Here is an 18,514-nt window from a genome sequence, read left to right on the forward strand (position 1 = left end):
GAGCTATTTAACCATTCTCGACCTCATTGTGCGTATGGTCAATGCTGGAACTGAAGTGCAGTTACAAGAATTTTTGAAAGAGAATAATGATGACAATCTGAAGAATCTACAGAGTGCGCTCAGCATTGAAGACAATGATCAACCTACACGATTATGCTACAGCAAAATACAGATTAGTCTAGAAAACATACACAAAAATTAAAATTTAAACATTTTTTAATTGGAAACTTCGATTTTTTAGTGCCTGAAATGTATCCATATATGTAAGCGGATTGCAAGCTATTAATATACACACATACTAATATGTTTGTCAAGAAGCAACGCTGTAATGGAGAGTTCATAAGCATTTCCGATTACAAGTTATTCACTTGTTTGCGGATGTATTTAGTTGTTCTCGCAAAGATTCCATCCAGGACAATTTTCCCAGTTTAACTTCGCCACTACTGCTTACAATTAAAATACTTTGAGCATCTGCAGTTTTTGAATTACGAAATAAAGTATTGTTGTTGCCGATGCCATCTTGCAGATGCGATAGTGTATCATCTAATATCACGGCGCGGGATGTTACCTCAATGTTAGAATGTTCTTCAATGCGATCAGAAATATTTATAACGGCGTGTTCTATTTCTTTTGCTTTAACAACATTCTCCCCTGTCAATTCGGAAAGTTGCAGAGTTAATTTTCCACCATTGGCTCGCACCGTAAGATTTCCATGTACTCCAGCTGGCAGAATAACATGCATTTAAAAAAATTTTTGCTAATAGGACCAAGTGTTTACTCACTCATATTCAGTTCTCCTCCCTTATGCACGTCAACTTCCGTTTTTTTGTGAACATTTCTTAGCTGTAGGGAGCCGGAATTGGTTTCAAATTTCGACTCTTCCACGTAGCAAGAGCTCGTGGATATACTGCCCGCATCTGTCTTACAATTTAACTGATCACCCTGCAACTTGTCGAACGAAATATTCTGGGAAATAAATGTTTGAATCAGAAAATGGGAATACATATTTATTTACATCAAGTTCATTCATATTATGTATCTATGTACCTACCCCTAATTGTTTGGTTTCCACTTTAGTTATTTTTCCTAAGAGCATACCTTTGCATGTGATATTTCCAGCAGCGCTATCTAATGTCACATTATCGGCTCGAATTTCCTTGGTTTCTATGTTTTTTTTAGCTCGCACCGTTACCTCCGAGCTGAAGATATTCTGCACTTTTACACTATCGCTGGCCTCAACAATGAGATCGGATCGAATAGGCACCTCCAGGTTACAATAAAAATCTGAAGTGTCCCCTAACTTCTTTACCACAATATTTACTAAACGTTCATCTTCACTGACATCCACTTGCATCGTCACCGGACAATTCCTGGCATGACCACCATGTAACTCTGCGATAAGCACATTTGCGTTCGGATATTCGACTACATCGGCAGATTTAACACGCAAATAAATATCGGTACGAATATTTATTCGCGGGAAAGGGTATATATAGCGCAAGGTTTCCTGATGCACTTGTTTGTCATTACCTGCTCCTGACAAAATGCTAGTCATCTTATTTTGTTTTACTGATTTCTTGGCATACAAGCGAATATTCGTGGTACGCAGTGCAGGCTGCAGCCGACGTAACAACAGCATTTCCCCTATTTGAAAACTTGGGTTTGAAAATCTGCCAAAGCACTTGACCGAAATTTCTCTGCAAAAAATAAATATGGAAATTGACGATCAGCTGCGAAGTAAATAAACAACGAAAAATTAGGAAAAATGAGGGAGAAGTTGAAGAATCAAACCAAAACAGAAAGAAAAATCCCATTGCCACATGTCGCACTCGATATCATGAACTCCATTTTGAAATAAAAGATACATACGCGCAAAAAAAATTAGAAAAAAGGTTTTTTCTTAACAGCGGTCGCCCTTCGGCAAGCAATGGCAAACCTCAGAGTGTATTTTCGCCATGAAAAACTGCTTCTCATTAAAATACAATCGGCATTGGGAGTCGGAGTAAAACTGAAGGTCCGTCCCTCCTCTTTGTTAACCTCCACAGATCGGAGAAGCTTGGCCAAACCTTTGACTTATGTGTAAGCGCCAATCAATTATTATTATTACATACAGCCCGCGACTTCAACGATTCGACCAGTTTTGACTCTTCATTCTGTTTTTTTATTGTTATTTTTTTTTTTTATAAAAGTATACCTAGCTCATTATCTATAGGTACAGAAATTAAAAAAAAATCTTCAAACTTATCACCACAACTCCAAAGATTTTAATTAGAACTTTTAGAAATATGTTTGGAACCGTAACTATAAAAGATCTCAGATCTTATTGTTCTAATACTTTGGCAATAATAAAAAAGAAATGGGCTGTAATTACATTTTTTTAAAAAATGCAACTTTCGTTTAACCACAAGAAAGTATACACGTAATTAATTTTTATTGTTTAATTATTTTTATTGTATATCAATCTCCATAAAACCATCCGCATTTGTTAAATGTTGATTTTCTTTTTTCGTACCTTCCTCCACAGCGAAACTTGGCCCGATCAAGCAGTTTTTCAGCACAGAGCCACGTTTAACCACAGCTCTACTGCCCACAATACAATTTTCAATGTTACAGCTAAATTGAAAGAAATAATTTTATCGTTATATGTAAATACACACAACTAACCGATGTTATCCTCACCCTTCTTCAATAATAGCGCTAGTCATTATAATAGATTTGTTTATAATATTTTTCGGATTAATGGTGCAATTGGCACCAAAAACACTAAAGTTAAGCGAAGTTTTTTCGGACAGTTTAGCACTGTCACCTACAGCGATTTCTTTTGTCTGTGTCGAATTCATAACTGCGTTCGCTGAAACGAGTGCGTGGTCTTGTTCGTTGAAAAATTTTGGCCAAATATTGGAAATCTACGAAAAGTATACGATGAGTAAACATGTAATAGACTCTTTGAACATTATTTACCTTACGGTTAATCGCGAAAAAACTTAAAGTAGTATTTACACGTACGCCAATACTATCCTTTGGCGCTATAACTGCATAACAACGTATCACGTCACCATTGTAGGGCTCTTTGATGCGAGAATCGTTAAACAATGTGGCTGTCTGTATGCGTTGCTCGAGTTGTGTGTTTGATGCATACTAAATTTTTTGAATATAAATAATTATGTATGCATGAGTAAAAACGTAAATCCGCTTATAAAGAATATAGAAACGTGCTTACATGAAAAATATCATTTTCGGGTTTTATGCTGATACCCACTTCCGAGTGTATATCTGGTGCAGCGGCTGATGTACCCGATTTCTTGGACATTTGCTTTTTGATCAGATAAGGCAGAAATTCTCCTTTGAGGGTAGAGAAGTTTTCTTTCTGCATGGGGAATTAATACACGTAGGTTTATTAAAAAAAACTCAAACTTATTGGTCTTACCTTAAGCAGAAAGTCTATTATCCACTTCTTCATAACATAAATGTGAGAATCTATTAATCGTGAGAAAATCGTCATTTTTCCATTCTTGCGCAATAGGTGAGCATTTATACTCATTACTTCTTCGAAATCGCTTGTCGATGCAAGGAAAAGTAAACGATTAGATTCCGGATGAATACCAATTAGATCACGTTCCGGTTTGTGCTTTGTCTTCGGACCAGGCAATTCTACATCTGATTCGAAACCACTTTTGAAGAGTAGTGCGGCGAGTGCAGCATCGTGTTGGCGAAATTTATTGATCAACGGATATAAACTAACATTCGAAACAATATCGCAAGATAATACCAAAAAGTCCGACTTAATTCTGGAAAATATACATACATACATAAACGTAAATCAAATCAGAAGCTAAATAATTTTACTATTTACTTATCATGTATGAGTCGCAAACTATCAGCGGTGCCAAAATCGCTATCGCTATCAATCGGCACGAAGTCAATCTTAATTTTCAGAGATGTACGTTCCAAGGCCTGTTGTATTTCAGAGCGCTCATTTTCTAATACCACAATAATCACATCTGCGAGTTTACGGAAAGTAAATAAACAAATTTCAATTAAATTTACAACTATTACCTTGAAAGTTATGCTGTTGCAACATATTTAAAGGATACCATAGCAGCGGATAGGGACCAATAGGCACAAGGCATTTCGGCGAGTCGGCCAGCACTTCTGGCAGGCGTGTACCGCGTCCAGCTGCCAACACTACAGCCTGAAATTCTTGCGTTACCATTGCAAATTATATGCTTTTTATTAACAATAAATAAAAGACATGCTAAATTGGCAAATTTCTAAAAAGACACACACGCCACACGACATACGCGAAATAGGATAAAAGAAAACTGTCAAAAAACTGCACTACCGGAAGTAGAAGGCGAGCGCCTAATTTTGCAATAGCGGCGAGTAGCAACAAGTTTTACAGGGTGGCACCAATGATGAATTATATACTCGACTGGGAGTAATTCGGCTTTTCCATGCTACCCGAATTACGTAGTTCAATACAAATTGACTACTGCTAGGGTGGGTGCATTATAAAAAAATTACTAGGTAAGACCATTGAGAAGAAGTCTGACGTTTGCCGGCAATATAATTTTAAAATTCAAAACTCAAACTCACACATACTTTCTCATTTTCAACTTCAAACAACAACAATTGTAAACAATTTTATTTTTTATTTTATATGAGTCCGGATAAAAATATTCAAATTTTTGTATCATGATATGATTTTAAAATGCTTGCAAACGTCAGAAAAAAATGATGGCCGACGAATGGAGAGAAGGATTTTATGCGACTTTTAAAGCTTAAACAGAAGGCTGCGTTGATCTGGATTAACTCGGACTTAATCCGGATCAACTGCAGTTAAAAAAATTATATTGGTTCAATTGTTGTAGTTGTTATAGCAGCAGTGCTCAAGCCCCCCATGTTCTGTTATGAGTCATCATCTTCAGCGGCATCGATGGGCGCAATACAGAGCGTGTCGTGAATTGGAGGTGCATCTGAAGAGATGTTGGGTGTTGTGAGGACCTTGTCCACATGCGAGACACTACTAAGCCCCGCCTATTACGGTTCATCCATCAATCATTTTCGTCAGGCTCGACTAACGGTAGGTCCAAGAAACGGGTAGTTTCAACAAGGTCGACGAAAAGGAAAGGGGTGTTAGTTGAGTGGGATTGAGCTGGCATGTGAAGAGGTAGTTGGTGTCGTGCTGGGAGTCTCAAAATACCGGAACCAATTGATGACATAGTGGTCGAGTCTGGCAGGTAGCTATTGATGCGGCTACGGTATCCAGACCGTAATTGGGCTAGGTCAACGGGGGTCTCTCTTGAAAGTTGAAGCTCCATGATCTGGTCTCTCTCGGTAGTTTCACTTGCTTTATATTTATGGGCGGGTGTCGACCATGTAGGACGATGTTGTTTTTGCGCGTGTTGAGGCTCGTTCTCACCGCATTGCTGGGTAGACTGTTGAGCGCCGCTCTCTATCTTGCTGTAGCGGACGGATGGTCTGTGTACGCCTCGATAACTGGCTTCAAGTCGTGCAGGTGTGGTGGTGGTGGCTCGTTTCGAAGCAGAGGTGGTTTCGTCGGTAACATCCCATGAGGTATTGCTTCGACAGCATGGTGTTGTGCGCTTTCACCTCCAGCACCTAGTTTTCATCATGGAGGTGATGCTCGGTCGATATAAGATGTCAACCTGTAGCCCTACATAGAGTTGCGTTCGGTTGAGAGCAGGGTCTCTTTGTCGGCGGCCCAGGTGCTGCCGGCTAGCAACTTGAGGACTTTGTTCTTGGCCCGCAGTTTGCTGCAAGTGGATGAGGCCTGCACGGAGAAGGAGAAAAGGCTATCGATCTTCACTCCCAGAATTTGGCGTGATTCGCTGTCGGTATTTTGGCGCCATCGATGAAGACGTCTAGTTCAAGCCTGATCTCCTTGGTCCAGGTTGTGAAGAGTGTGGCGGTGGATTGTGGAACGGAGATTTTGAGGCTCCTTGCAGCGAAGAAGTTCGAGAGATAGGTGAGATAGTCTATTATTTTATCGCAAAGGCTGCCGATGTTTCGGCCCGTCATCATTATTGTACGATAATCAGCGTTGCTTACCAAGTTGACTCCAGCTCGCGGTGGAGGGAGTTTTGCCATGTAGACATTAAACAGTGTCGAGGTGAGTAGGACGAATCAACTGCTTAGACTTGATATTCATAGCGCGTCAAATCCTAGAGAACACTGTAGATAAGCGAACACACATAATCGGTATGTTGACTTTAAAGCTGCTTTGATAGCACGAAAAAAGTTGCTTTTACGACGCCATGCCTAAATTTGGAATCCCCGGCAAAACTAATACATCTATGTAGAGTGACGCGGTTTTAGACAAGGCGATTCACTCTCGTGCGACTTTTTCAATCTGCTGCTGGAAAGCGTCATTAGAGCTGCCGATCTGAATCGCAGCCGCTACATGTACAGAAAAGCACGAGGTTGCTGGCGCGTGCAGATGATATCGACATCGTCGGTCTGAAACAAAGAAGCCAAAGAGGTTGTTCTAGCGATAAATGACGACAAGACAAAGCACCTCCAGGAAGCATATAAAGAGTCCACGCGTTTCGGGACACACGCCACTGTTGGCAGCTATCTGCCTACGTGGGATCCAGCATGAACACCACCAATAACGAAAGCCAGGACATCAAGCGAGGAATAACTCTTGTCAACAAGTGCTACTTTGGGCTCGTCATGCAATCGAAAACTTTTGCTCTACAAGTCTCTCGTCATGCCCGTTCTTCTATATGGCGCAGAAACGTGGACGATGTCGAACACTGATGGAAAACCTTTGGAGTCTTTTGGGAGAACTATTCTACGAAAGATCTATGGCCCTGCTCGCGTGGACGTCGAGTATAGAGGAGCAGATGGAATGACGAACTGTATGAGCTTTTTAACGACATCGACATAGTTAAACGCATAAAAATACAGCGATTGCGCTAGCGAGGGTAAGTCGAATGCATGGCTGACGACGCTTTGGGGAAAATATACTTCGACTCAGTACCCATTCGCAGACAACGAAAGCAAGGGCGCACATGTAATGCACGGAAAGGATCAAATGCAGAAGGATCTGGATGAAAAACGGGCAAAACCTCCCAAAGGAAAGAGCCAATTGGCTGTGGTGCCAAATAAGAGGAAGAAGCTAAGTTGAATGATTTTGATGTAAAATGCTGAACAGGCAACGAATCACGGCGTTCATGATCGACTTTGAATTTTCAACCGTATTTCTTCATTTGATTCAAAACGAGTGACCATTCGTTCAGAGATGCCGTGATTAGGGCCCAAATGCTAAAAATACATATATATATTTTTTTTGTATTTTTATTTAAGTTTTTAAAAATTATTAAAAATTACATCAGTAATCTCTTTCTAACATTTTGGACAAATAATTGTTCATATTAAGGTACACACATATAATACGAGTTTTGGGACTACTTTTAAATTCGTAATATGTAGTTTTTATAACAGTAAAATCAATAAAAATAAAATAAAAATAAAAACTGTTAATAATTCGTTAGGTTTAATGCTTAAAGCTACATATAATTCGAAAACTTCGTTTTGCATTTTGAATTCAATTCACAATGCACTTGTCGGACGAGATGAGCGTGGGAGCATTACAACACGGCTAGAGGATAGTGAAAGTAGGATACAAGTGTCGAGGTCGGATTTTTAATTAATTTTATTTTGTTTTTTATTTTACTTTCGTCGCTCGTACAGGTAATCATCCTCATAGTAACGCGGCGTTGAAGTGGCAACGAAAAGTTGTGGGCGTCGTTGCAGCAGTGATATGTTAATCTCCTCGGGAGTACGATAGACTTGCGGTTGTGGCACAGCGTGTTGCAGTGGTGATGCGGCAGTGAAGAATCTATAAGGACTTGGTGTAACCAGTGGTGCAATAGTTTGCCCGATGGGTCGCTGTTGAATCGGATGTTGTTGAATAGGTTGTATGAGTTGTGGTTGAGTCGTGGTTGTGGTGACAGGTTTACGATAAACGGTTGTTTGCTGCTGTTGGTGCTGCTGTTGTTGTTGTTGTATGGGCTGGTGACGTACCTGTTGTACCTGCTGACGTTGCTGTTGATAGATGGGTTGTTGTTGTTGTTGTTGTGGCTGCTGCTGTTGTTGGAAGCCAACTTGAACCTAAAAAAAAAAAATCAAAACATAAATTAGGTTAAGTATGTTTGTATGTACCGAAAATTCATACGATTTTGTTTAATACTCACCGGTTGCCTTTGATGATTTACGCGTTGGCGTGGCGCTTCCTCTTCATCATCATAACGCTCATTGTCATAATAGTTTTCAGGATAGTAACGCTCCGAGTAGCGTAGGGTCACATTTGGCTTGCTTTGGTGTTCATGAAGATTGATTGGCTTGTAGAGGTAATCGTTAACAATATGATATTTCGACGATTGCTGACAGATGTTATCGTGCGATGGCGGCATGCAGATTAGATGTATTTGATGGAAAGTAAAACCCTCAGGACAGATCCAAGAATGACGTTGATTATCTTGGCAATAATGGAAAACTTCACAATTCAGTGACTCATCGGCGTAGTAGCTGAAGTTTTAGAAATTTGTATACAAAATTAAAAGAAAATAATTAAAATTTAGCGGGTCGATCACATACTTTATAAAAAGGCGATGAAGAAACTTAAAATTGAATTAAAAAAAGTAAAGTAAAGTTAATAAAATAAATTAAACGAGAAGTGTACCGCATTTTGTAGGTTAGTTTGAAGCTGGCATAAAAAATTTATGGCACCTTCTATTTTTCCAACGTGACTTGAAAAAATACACAAAATTCTACACCGACTACAGAGCTCCTCAGGGAAGCCTTATAAAAGTCATAACCCTCAACAGAATTCTCCTTTCTCTAACCGCAGTATGAACACCGTTTTACCTGCCGCTAACGTCCGACGTTTTTCCTCTATTTTCGTGAGACTTTAATTTTTTTGCGCCAGCCTCACACTAACCTACAATATTCGGAACCCAAACCAAATAAGCTAAGAAAAATAAAAAAAAAGCAAAATGAAAAAAAAATAATGAAAATAAAATTAAAACTAATCAAAAGTAAAAAAAGGAATATAAAAATTAATGTACAAAAAATAATAAAATAAAATAACATTAAATATAAAATAAAATAAAACAAAAATAAATAAATAAAATAAGATGAGGTGAAATAAAATAAAGTGAAAGAAAAAAAATATAAAACAAAACAAAATAAAATAAAATAAAGTAAATTAAAATAACAGAAAACTGCATTTAAAAAAATAAAAACAGTAATTAAACTAAAACAAAAAACAGTAATTAATAAAAAATAAACGAAAATGATCGAGATAAAATTTTAAAAATTATTAAAAAAAATTTTCACTCACCCCGAATTTTTCGAATTGCAATTAAACGAAGACTTGGCCAACAGTAGTGACAATCTGTCTGGTTCCTCTTCCACTTCTTCTTCACTTTCCTCCTCACTCGTCGTCGGTTTCTTATTCTGTTTCAAGTAATTACTCTGCTGTTTTACATTACGACTTTGATAGATTTGTCGTGGTGCTTCCTCCTGATCCTCCTCCGACTGACTATAGTCATATAATTGACGTTGTTGTAATTGCTGTGGTTGTTGTTGCTGCCGATAAGCCAAATGTGTTTGCGCTTGCGATTCAAATTCATCCTCCTCATCGGTCGCATCAATGGAGCGTGCAGCAAAGCCTTGCGGTTTTGCCGTAGTTGCTGAGGCGGTGACGTCGCTGTTCGCAGCAGAATACGCGCTGCCCAATAGGCACGTCGCAGAGACTAGCAGTATGAAACGTAAGCTATAATTGGCAAAATAGAAATAGAAAATTATAAAAAAATTATGATTAATCATAAATATTTTTATAAATCAATACAAACATATTGAAAATATACATACATAGGTCATCGGTGTATCTTACATAACACCAGCAAAGAGTAAATGAACCAAAATATGTTAGAAGTACATACATATGTATGAATAAGAAATAAGACAAAGTTTCAAAATTTCATATTGCCCACTTTGTAGCTGTGAAATCCTTCTTTGTACTCCAACTAAATTTTTTGACATACATATTGAAGTGTTATTGTTCAATTAATACCGTCAAGGTTAATCCCATGAGTGTCGTTTTGTTTTCTTGAAGTCGGTACACAGTTGGTATTTGTTTCCGATTTTGAAGTGTCATTGAGTTATGTTTTAGTGGTAACAATTCATTATAAGAACTAATTACAAATCGTTATATGACGGAAGTGTTAGTGCTTATTCACGTAAGTACATACCTACAAATATATGTACGTATGTACTTATCGTCACCATCAATTAAAATGACTTAATTGATTTTTTTTTTGGGAGATGCGTGATTTTCACAAAAAAAGTTCAAAGGAAACTGAAAAAATATATAGTATATATATGTTTGTTCAGACGCATCGTCGATAGGTTGACTTTTATCTTTCAAGCTTCAAAAATTAGTCTCCCGTTACTGCTGTATAGCAGTACCACCTATAAAGTCACTATTGCAAAAACTAGGCGCTTGCAAGTTTCCGTAAAAAGATGTCTTAGAACGATACGAATTTTTGCACATAATTTTTTAATTAAATTAAAAGGAGAGTGCTGCTGCTATCCACTTGTTAATTATATATGCCTTGGCGTAAACTCGTGTTTAAAAGACTTTGGGCACAAACTTGGCCGGTTTGAATAGAAATTATAGACTTATGAAGCGAACTTGACATTTTATCATTTTGAGGAGTTTGTATTAAAAAATTAATAAAATTGTTAATTAAAACATGTAAGGATTTAAATGATCTTACCACCCAGTCGAAAAAGTCTAGCACCACCAACAAATAGATTTATATGAAATAAAAGCATGGGCCTATAAGTCTATAGTGCTCAATAAATATCGAACCATATAACCGTAATTTTACCACGTTTAAATCAACTAACTCTGTTGTTTATCCAGATTTAAGTGCAAATTTTGCAATCGTATGTTGAGTTATTAATTACAGAGTTCCGACACAATAAATAGGAACGTATGTATGAGTTAGGATATTTTGTCTCACAGCGCTGCACCGTTCGTTCGATTTTCAAAAATGAGTTGTCATATTAAAGAACTTGGACTATAGACGTACAATAAGGTTTCATCTTTTTGAAAAGGGTTGTCACTTGTTGAAAAATTAAATGAAATTTGAATTATTGAATAAGTTGAATTAATTTTAACAAAATGAGTCTCATCAATCGAAATGGTTTTGAAAAGGCTCAGCCACATCGGACGCAAGGGAATAAGGCACTTGAAATATGTATTACAATATAGGGGCGGGCGAAAGCGGCTTAAGAGCAGGGTTGCCACCTATTTGAAAAGTCGAATCCAATGCAATTTGTATGTATTAATAAAATATAGGTGCCAAACGAAAGTATCTCAAGATATTTTTAGCTTAAAAATTAAGAATATTTATGATGTGTTTGAAGAGGGTTGAAAAATTCAAATTGGTTAATAAGTTTAATGAATCACTAAATAAAAGATGAGTATGAATCGAAATGATTTTTAAAAGGCTTAATTTCTAAACCATGTACATATAGGAGAGTTAGCACCTCTTAAAATAGTCATCAGTTAAATGAAATATGTATCGCAATGTCATATAATTTCATGTCTATTGCACACTTTTAATTTTAAATATAAATTTATAATGTAAATGGCTAAAACTTTAAAATCAAAACATATCAAGATTTCAATATTTTATGGGTCTGGGAAAAATTATTTTCAACTTTTTAGTACATTTATAAAAATGTGGTATATTAAATTATTTTTTATTATTTTTTTTTATATGTACTACATAAGTATGTACATATGTATTATTATTATATTAGATATGTATGCATCTTATTACATTAAAAGAGCAATTCTTGTATATGTATATATATATATATATCTATCCATAGTGTTCTCGGAAACAGCTCTAACGATTTTGATGAAATTTTGTACACAGATAATGTTTTGGATTCTAAGGTTATCTGAATAGGCACTATCTGCGAGATAGGTTGCCACCTATTCAAAATTAGTTACGAATTAATTAAAATATCATAATATAGGTATCAAATGGAAGGTATTTTAAAGATCCCTAATTAGAAATTTTTTTTTATAGGGTTGCCACCTATTTTGAATCGGTAAAATGAAAGGTAAAATATTACTATTCATGGGCACCAAGAAAAGGCTCTTAAACAATGCTTTCCCTATATAAAAAAATGTTATACCTTAGGATAATAGTGTAAGGTTGCCACTTATTTGCGATTCCACACAATTTATCTAAAACGTCGCAATTGGATATCAAATTAAAGGTATTGTTGAGAACTTTATTTCGGAATAGGGTTGCCACCTAAATTTTGGAGTAAGAAATTTACTTAAAATATATCGAAATCCAATTTCTTTTTTATTTCCAATATATTTTTTTAAAGCTATCGAAATATTGATAAACTTTAAAATGTATATACACTCCGGGCAAAGCTCGACAAAGATATCGTTTTAGTATTTTTGACAGAGATCGATAATATTTTGTCATCATACGATACACACACATTCGGCAATAACGTTTTTGGAATTATGACCTCAGATATTGCGATTTATCTTTGCATTGTTATTGAAACCTTAAAGTCACAGCCTTTATTTTAATATTAAATTTTCAGAATACATAAAATAATAACACCTTTTAGAGTATTTGTAATTTACAAGCATAGTTTACAGCCAAACTAACCTAACTAGATCTAAAGTCAGTGTACACGTAGATTATGCTTCTTTGATTTATTTTTAAATCTCAAGAATTATGCCAAGGATGCAAGGTACATGCGAAAAAAAAATATCTCTAAGCCTGAAATAATATTTTTAAACCACAATTCTCATTTGTTGTATTTCTACTCGCAGCACTTTACAATCAATGAAACTACTTTATGATATGGGAAAATTTCGAAAACCCGCCGAGCAACAAGAAATGCGAAAAAATACATATAGCGTATCGGCATACACCTACGTATGCGCCATACAACTATACCAAAGCATACCTATTTACACACATATGAACGTACAAGAAAATAAAACATAAAAAAACGCGGGAAATTTTCTATGCGAACTTTGGGAATTACAGAAGTCAGTTAGATCGGCAGACGAATAGGCAAAAACGAATGACGAATAAACTGAAGATGCGCCAAAGAGTAATGCTGCTGGTGTGATGCTGATAGCGTGTTGGAAGATGACAGTGGCAGTAACCGGTCGTCTACTTACATATATATTTACAAAAAGCTAAGCAATAAAATTGAAATGGCAGAGGTAGGAGAACTTGCATTGCAAAAAAAAAAATGCAAACGAAAAGACAGGCAAACATGATAACTCAACGTTAAGCAGAGTATAAGCGGCCGTCGATGCGATTATGTAATCGAAAGCGATGCCGCCGTGGTAGATGTTGTGGAGAAGCGCGCTCCGCCGCACTAGGAGGGAAGCGACACGCGCACAGCTAGACGCTCTTGCATATGTTGTTGCACAGCGGTGCTTTACTGCCAAATGCAGGTTTATACACTAACGTTCAAAAGTATTTGCACAACTTGCTACCTTCGCTGCTGACTTTTTTATTTATGAATAAAAAATACATTTCTTGATAAGCAATTTCATCACACAGCTTTGGTATCCTTTCAGGAACCTAACCTAAGCTTAGAAGGCTGATCCCGCGGTAGTTGGCGCGAATGGCGGGGTCGCCTTTCTTGTGGATTGGGCAGAGCACACTTAATCTCCAGTCGTCGGGCATGCGTTCATCTGACCATATAAGAGTTGGCGCATGCACCTTATCAACTCCTCGCCACCGTACTTGAATAGCTCAGCTGGCAGGCTGTCAGCTCCAGCAGCTTTGTTGTTATTCAGCCGCGTTATTGCTATTCGTACCTCGTCATGGTCAGGCGGAGGAGCATCGACTCCGCCATCATCGACTGCGGGCTCGGGTTCTTCTTCTCCACAACTTTCCGTGCTGCTACCATTTAGTAAGGTGGAAAAGTGTTCCCTCCATAATTTAAGTACCTTCTGAACATCGCTAGGTCGCCATTATTGTTCTTACAGGAGTACGCCCTGGTCTTTAAACCTTCCGTAAGACACCTAACTCTCTGGTAAAATTTTCGGACATTCCTCCTGTCGGCCAGCATTTCAAGCTCTTCTCGCACTCACGTATTTCGGCCTCTCTCTTCTTATTGCGGCAAATATGTCTCGCTTCCCTCTTCAGATCCCTATAGGGGTCCCACATAGCGCGCGTTGCGCCCGATCGCAGCGTGGCCCTGTAGGCGGCATCTTTTTTCTCTGCAGCCTCCTGACACTTCTTTTAGTTTGGTCAGAGTACACCGATTTTCCAATTTACGAGCGTTTGTTGCTTTTAAGTCGCACTGTTGTTGTCTTCACCCGCCGTGGTCAAATGCGAGGATCGCCCAGAGCATTAGCTTCGGCTCCTCTTTGTTAAAGCTGCAATATTTATTTCCTCTCGGCAATGTTGAGATGTGTTCCTCCTATATTTTCAGTATACTGTGAACATCTGTTACCAAATATTTGTTTTTGCAGAAACCAAGTGTGGTCTTGAAAGCATTTTCACTGTTGTTATTTTCTGAAAGAACTTTCGGGCCGAATTCCTTCCTGCCAGCATCTCAAAATCCTCGAACTCACATCTTTTTGTCTATCTTTTCTTTATCTTGAAAATACGTCTCCCCTTCCTCCTCTTCCCCCTTGGTTGGCTTGGTATGCTGCGTATTTATTTGCCTCAGCTGCATATGCATGGATGGTAGTAACCCAGTACCATTTCTGCAGCGGTGCGAAGTAATTGTAAGATGGAATCTAGGCTATAAAGAGTTGCTTGCCTAAGCGGTTGATTGCAGCTTTTCGACGTCAAATATTCCTCGTGCACACCAATAACGCTGGAAGTTCAGGAGAAGAAGTCAACGTTACACTGTAGCCCACTTATTGGATTTGTGTTAAGGCTATTAGCCCTGTGACGCTGAAGAGATTTTCTATTAGGCGGATCCTTAAGCCGTTCATCCCGATTTCCGTCCTCAGCTGTTTCATCTCGTTATTAATACCACTTTCACTTTTTTGTAAGTCTTTTAGCTGAAATGTTGTCTACAGTTTTACGCCGCCTCAGAAGGGCCAAAGGGTCTAATGAGAACTTTTTTGTCTCTTGGCAGGAATAAACTTGGTTGTTTGCCATTGCCTGCTAAGGGGCGACCGCTGTTAGAAAAACCATAATTTTGATGTTGCTCGGGCTAGGAAGCAAACCGCTTGACTCGACCATGGTGGTAGTATTAAATCGTTAAAAAATATTTAATTTTTACTAAAAATTTGCTAAAAGTTCGAATTAAAATTTTTTTAGCATTCAAAAAAAAAAAAAAATAACAATCAGCATGCACGAACACTTATGGATGGTAGTGTATATCTATGTAAACATTAACTTTGAAGATGCTCCCATCAAACGCCTGATCGTACCTGAGTTATGAGTAAAGCATTGCCGGTGCAGGAGTTGCACATACAGACCTTCCTGCAATTTGGTAACCATGCGATAAATAGCGGCATGTGTTTGTGCATAGTAATTTACATATAAACATATGCATGTGTGTACTGTTGCAGTCGTTATTGTTCGTTGTATTGTTTTATCCATAATAATAAATTCTTTATATGTACCTACACTAATTTTTAGTTGCTCAGCAAATATATGCATTCATGCTTATAAATAAGTGATGTTTTAAGATATATATTTGTTTTTCGTTTTAGCACTTTTTTCAATTTTATGCCAAAGCGGAAGGTGCAACATCTGACCGTCTATCCAGCTTATGGGGACGTATATATGTATGTATGTATGTACTTCAGCTGAACAGTTGAGCAGAGTGTAGGTTGTGCCGCTGCTACAGGCCCAATCCAAACCACAGCCGGTGTGATGGTGTGCGCTCCTCAATGTAAATTGTAATGATAATTACAAAAGCTTTGGTGTGAAATATTTACAGATCATACATATGTATGTATGTATGTTTGTACATATTTATATGAACGTAGACATGGCTTGGGAATGAAAGTAAAAACAGCTTATAAGTTATAAGCAAGCTCATCAAGTGTAAAGTTGTAAAGATGTTGAGATTTACGGCAACAAGTGCTCTGAGCGAGTTCAGCGGTTTGGAGATTTATGGCAGCTCTTTAGTAAAAAAAAAAAAAAAAAAATTGTTTAAATTATTTTCCTTAGTGTTGTACAAACAGCGTTTTACGATACATTTATCTATTGTATGGGTGATATGTTGTAATGTACATATGTGGTTCTAAAAAAATTGAATTAAACGAAAGACTTAAGCTGCGAACTTGTGGGCGTTTGTTAATGGCAATGCATGCGTAAAAGCTCTTTTGTATTAGAAAAAAATGAACACTGTAAAATTACAAAAGCGGTAGAAAAGTTAATTATCGAAGAGACAAAAGTCGTAGGGGGAAATTTGCAAGAAAAATACGTAGGCTTATCGAATTTTGCGGAAAAATTATAAGAAAAATTTGCTCTTATATCACCAAGATAGAGAGGAAAACCTAAACTAAATATGGTATAAAAGGTATTTTTCTCACCAAGGATTTAACAAAAAATTCATAAAATTTCTTTTTCTCAGACGAGCCTTAGGCCTCATGGAGTGGCCTGATTTCTAAACTAAATTAAGGAAATCAAGTAATTGAGATATGTATCACAATATTGGTTGCCAGATAAAGAGGGTTTAGTTTGCAAATATTTTGAAGAGGGTTACCACCTATTTCACATTATGCACAAGTTGTATGAAATATTAAAATATGGATGTGTGCGGAAGTGTTAAAGAGAGCTTTAGTTGGAAAATTTTTAATATTTTTTTGGCGTTTGAAGAGAGTTGCCACCTGTTCAAATATCTGTGTTGAAATTATTTAATAAATTAAGCGAATCATTAATAGAAGGGTTGTATGGGTTGGAAAGGGCTTTTTATCTTAACGATAAATATGACGGTTGTCACCTGTTTAAAAAGTCGAGTTCAACTTAATTCATCAGTTAATTGAAATATGTAACACAACGTCAGACAAAAGAGATTTGAGAAGAGTTTGGTTTGAAAAAACTTTTGAAGAGGGTTGCCACCTGTATTCAAAGTCGAATCTAGTTAAGTCTTAAGCAAGATATATGAAATATGGGTATCAAAGCGAAAGCTTTAGTCTAGAAATATTTTTGATTAGCGTTGCCACCTATTCGAATAGTTATATCTAGCTAGCTATGTATAAATATTTACAAACATATGATGTTGAAAGAGACAATAAATAAAAAAGTCAGTTTCATAAAAAATAAAATCCAAATATCATTGAATTCTTTTAATATCGATTGTAATTTTTTTTACATACATACAAAATTTAAATTGAAAACTACTTAAGATGATTTTCTAATGTAAGCTGTAAAGTTGCCTTTACTAACAGGGCAGATAAATTGTTCCTCACTTTAAAGTGTCTTTAAAGTGTTTTGGTTTTCTTATCTTACCGGTAAAAATAAATTTGTTATTCCGTAGAGTGAAAGTTCACTACATTTCCGAGTGTGAAACTTCACTACACTCGTCATAAAATTTCAAAGGTTGGCAATGCAACATAAGCAAATATAGAGCAAGAGCAACTGTTAACAAAAACCAAAACCTTGATTGAAATATCTAATATATCTGACTCATGAACCAAAACCGAACCAAAATTTAAAGTTGGGTACAAATTTTTAAAGGTTGCATCGGGTGAGCAACAATTTATCGATTCGAAAAATTAATGCGCTGATGAGAAAACGGAAACTCGTATATCGAGACGATAAAGTGGCCGGTAATCTAAAGGTTAGATGAGAAAACGGCCCTTAAAATAGGAAGGAATTTAAAAAAATGCATGGTTATTTGCAGTAAAACCTCTGTTTTTTAGTTTGCCCTTAAACCGCAGCCATACTCCCTCTCCCTCTCTCTCTATTTCACGATCTGCCTCAAAGGTCGGGATTGAGTATAGCCTCGATACTGCAGTCGCATACGCATGTTGTGGACTCATATTCAATATTTATGTGATATATAAGTTTATATGTATGTATATGATATATCTATTACGCTTTTGTTTCATTCTCGCATTGCACCCATTATTAATAGTAACTAATTTATCTGCTCCTGATACTGACACCTAGTCAGGCCAAAGCAATGAAAAGGATGTTATTAAAATACTTGGCAGTGAACATTAATGTCTTTGACCGCTAAAAGATTACAATCCATATCACAGAGTGTGCACATACATATATGTAAATATTTATACATGAATGCGAAAATACGAGTATTACGCGACATTAAACGAAACGTTCATTGACCGCTAGTAGCATGTAAATCAATATTACCACGCTGACAAATGTAATAATCCAAAACTGGTAATCAATTGAGTCAACTGAGACAACAGCCAACGTAAAAATGGCCATTGTTATTAGCTTTTGATTTGATTTTTTAATATTTTTTTTTT

General features: G+C 36.9%; 3 protein-coding genes across 3 annotated transcripts in view; all 3 read right to left on the bottom strand.

Annotated features, from left to right (window-relative positions):
• Positions 1–198: 198 nt before the first annotated feature.
• LOC118751802 lies at positions 199–1,737 on the bottom strand. The gene is made up of 3 exons (XM_036486614.1): positions 1,052–1,737; positions 783–966; positions 199–723 (listed from the first exon to the last, which is right to left on the bottom strand). Exons 1-3 carry the CDS (start codon positions 1,637–1,639, stop codon positions 365–367), a joined length of 1,131 nt encoding a protein of 376 aa, XP_036342507.1. The 5' UTR covers positions 1,640–1,737; the 3' UTR covers positions 199–364.
• A 620-nt stretch (positions 1,738–2,357) lies between these two features.
• Positions 2,358–4,313, bottom strand: LOC118751803 (translation initiation factor eIF-2B subunit gamma-like). The gene is made up of 7 exons (XM_036486615.1): positions 4,057–4,313; positions 3,854–4,001; positions 3,428–3,788; positions 3,221–3,367; positions 2,962–3,138; positions 2,680–2,906; positions 2,358–2,613 (listed from the first exon to the last, which is right to left on the bottom strand). Exons 1-7 carry the CDS (start codon positions 4,211–4,213, stop codon positions 2,448–2,450), a joined length of 1,383 nt encoding a protein of 460 aa, XP_036342508.1. The 5' UTR covers positions 4,214–4,313; the 3' UTR covers positions 2,358–2,447.
• Positions 4,314–7,370: 3,057 nt separating this feature from the next.
• Positions 7,371–18,514, bottom strand: part of LOC118751801 (putative mediator of RNA polymerase II transcription subunit 12) — a 32,445-nt gene continuing 21,301 nt past the window's right edge. The window contains exons 2-4 of the mRNA XM_036486613.1: positions 9,371–9,805; positions 8,223–8,556; positions 7,371–8,139 (exon numbers count right to left, since the gene is read on the bottom strand). Of these exons, the coding sequence (XP_036342506.1) occupies positions 7,699–8,139; positions 8,223–8,556; positions 9,371–9,805 (1,210 nt within the window). The 3' untranslated portion in view covers positions 7,371–7,698. The remainder of the gene's footprint in view (positions 8,140–8,222; positions 8,557–9,370; positions 9,806–18,514) is intronic.

This window comes from Rhagoletis pomonella, unplaced genomic scaffold (assembly GCF_013731165.1).
Source record: "Rhagoletis pomonella isolate Grant_MI unplaced genomic scaffold, Rhpom_1.0 Rhpom_scaffold_01002, whole genome shotgun sequence".
Lineage (NCBI taxonomy): Eukaryota > Metazoa > Arthropoda > Insecta > Diptera > Tephritidae > Rhagoletis > Rhagoletis pomonella.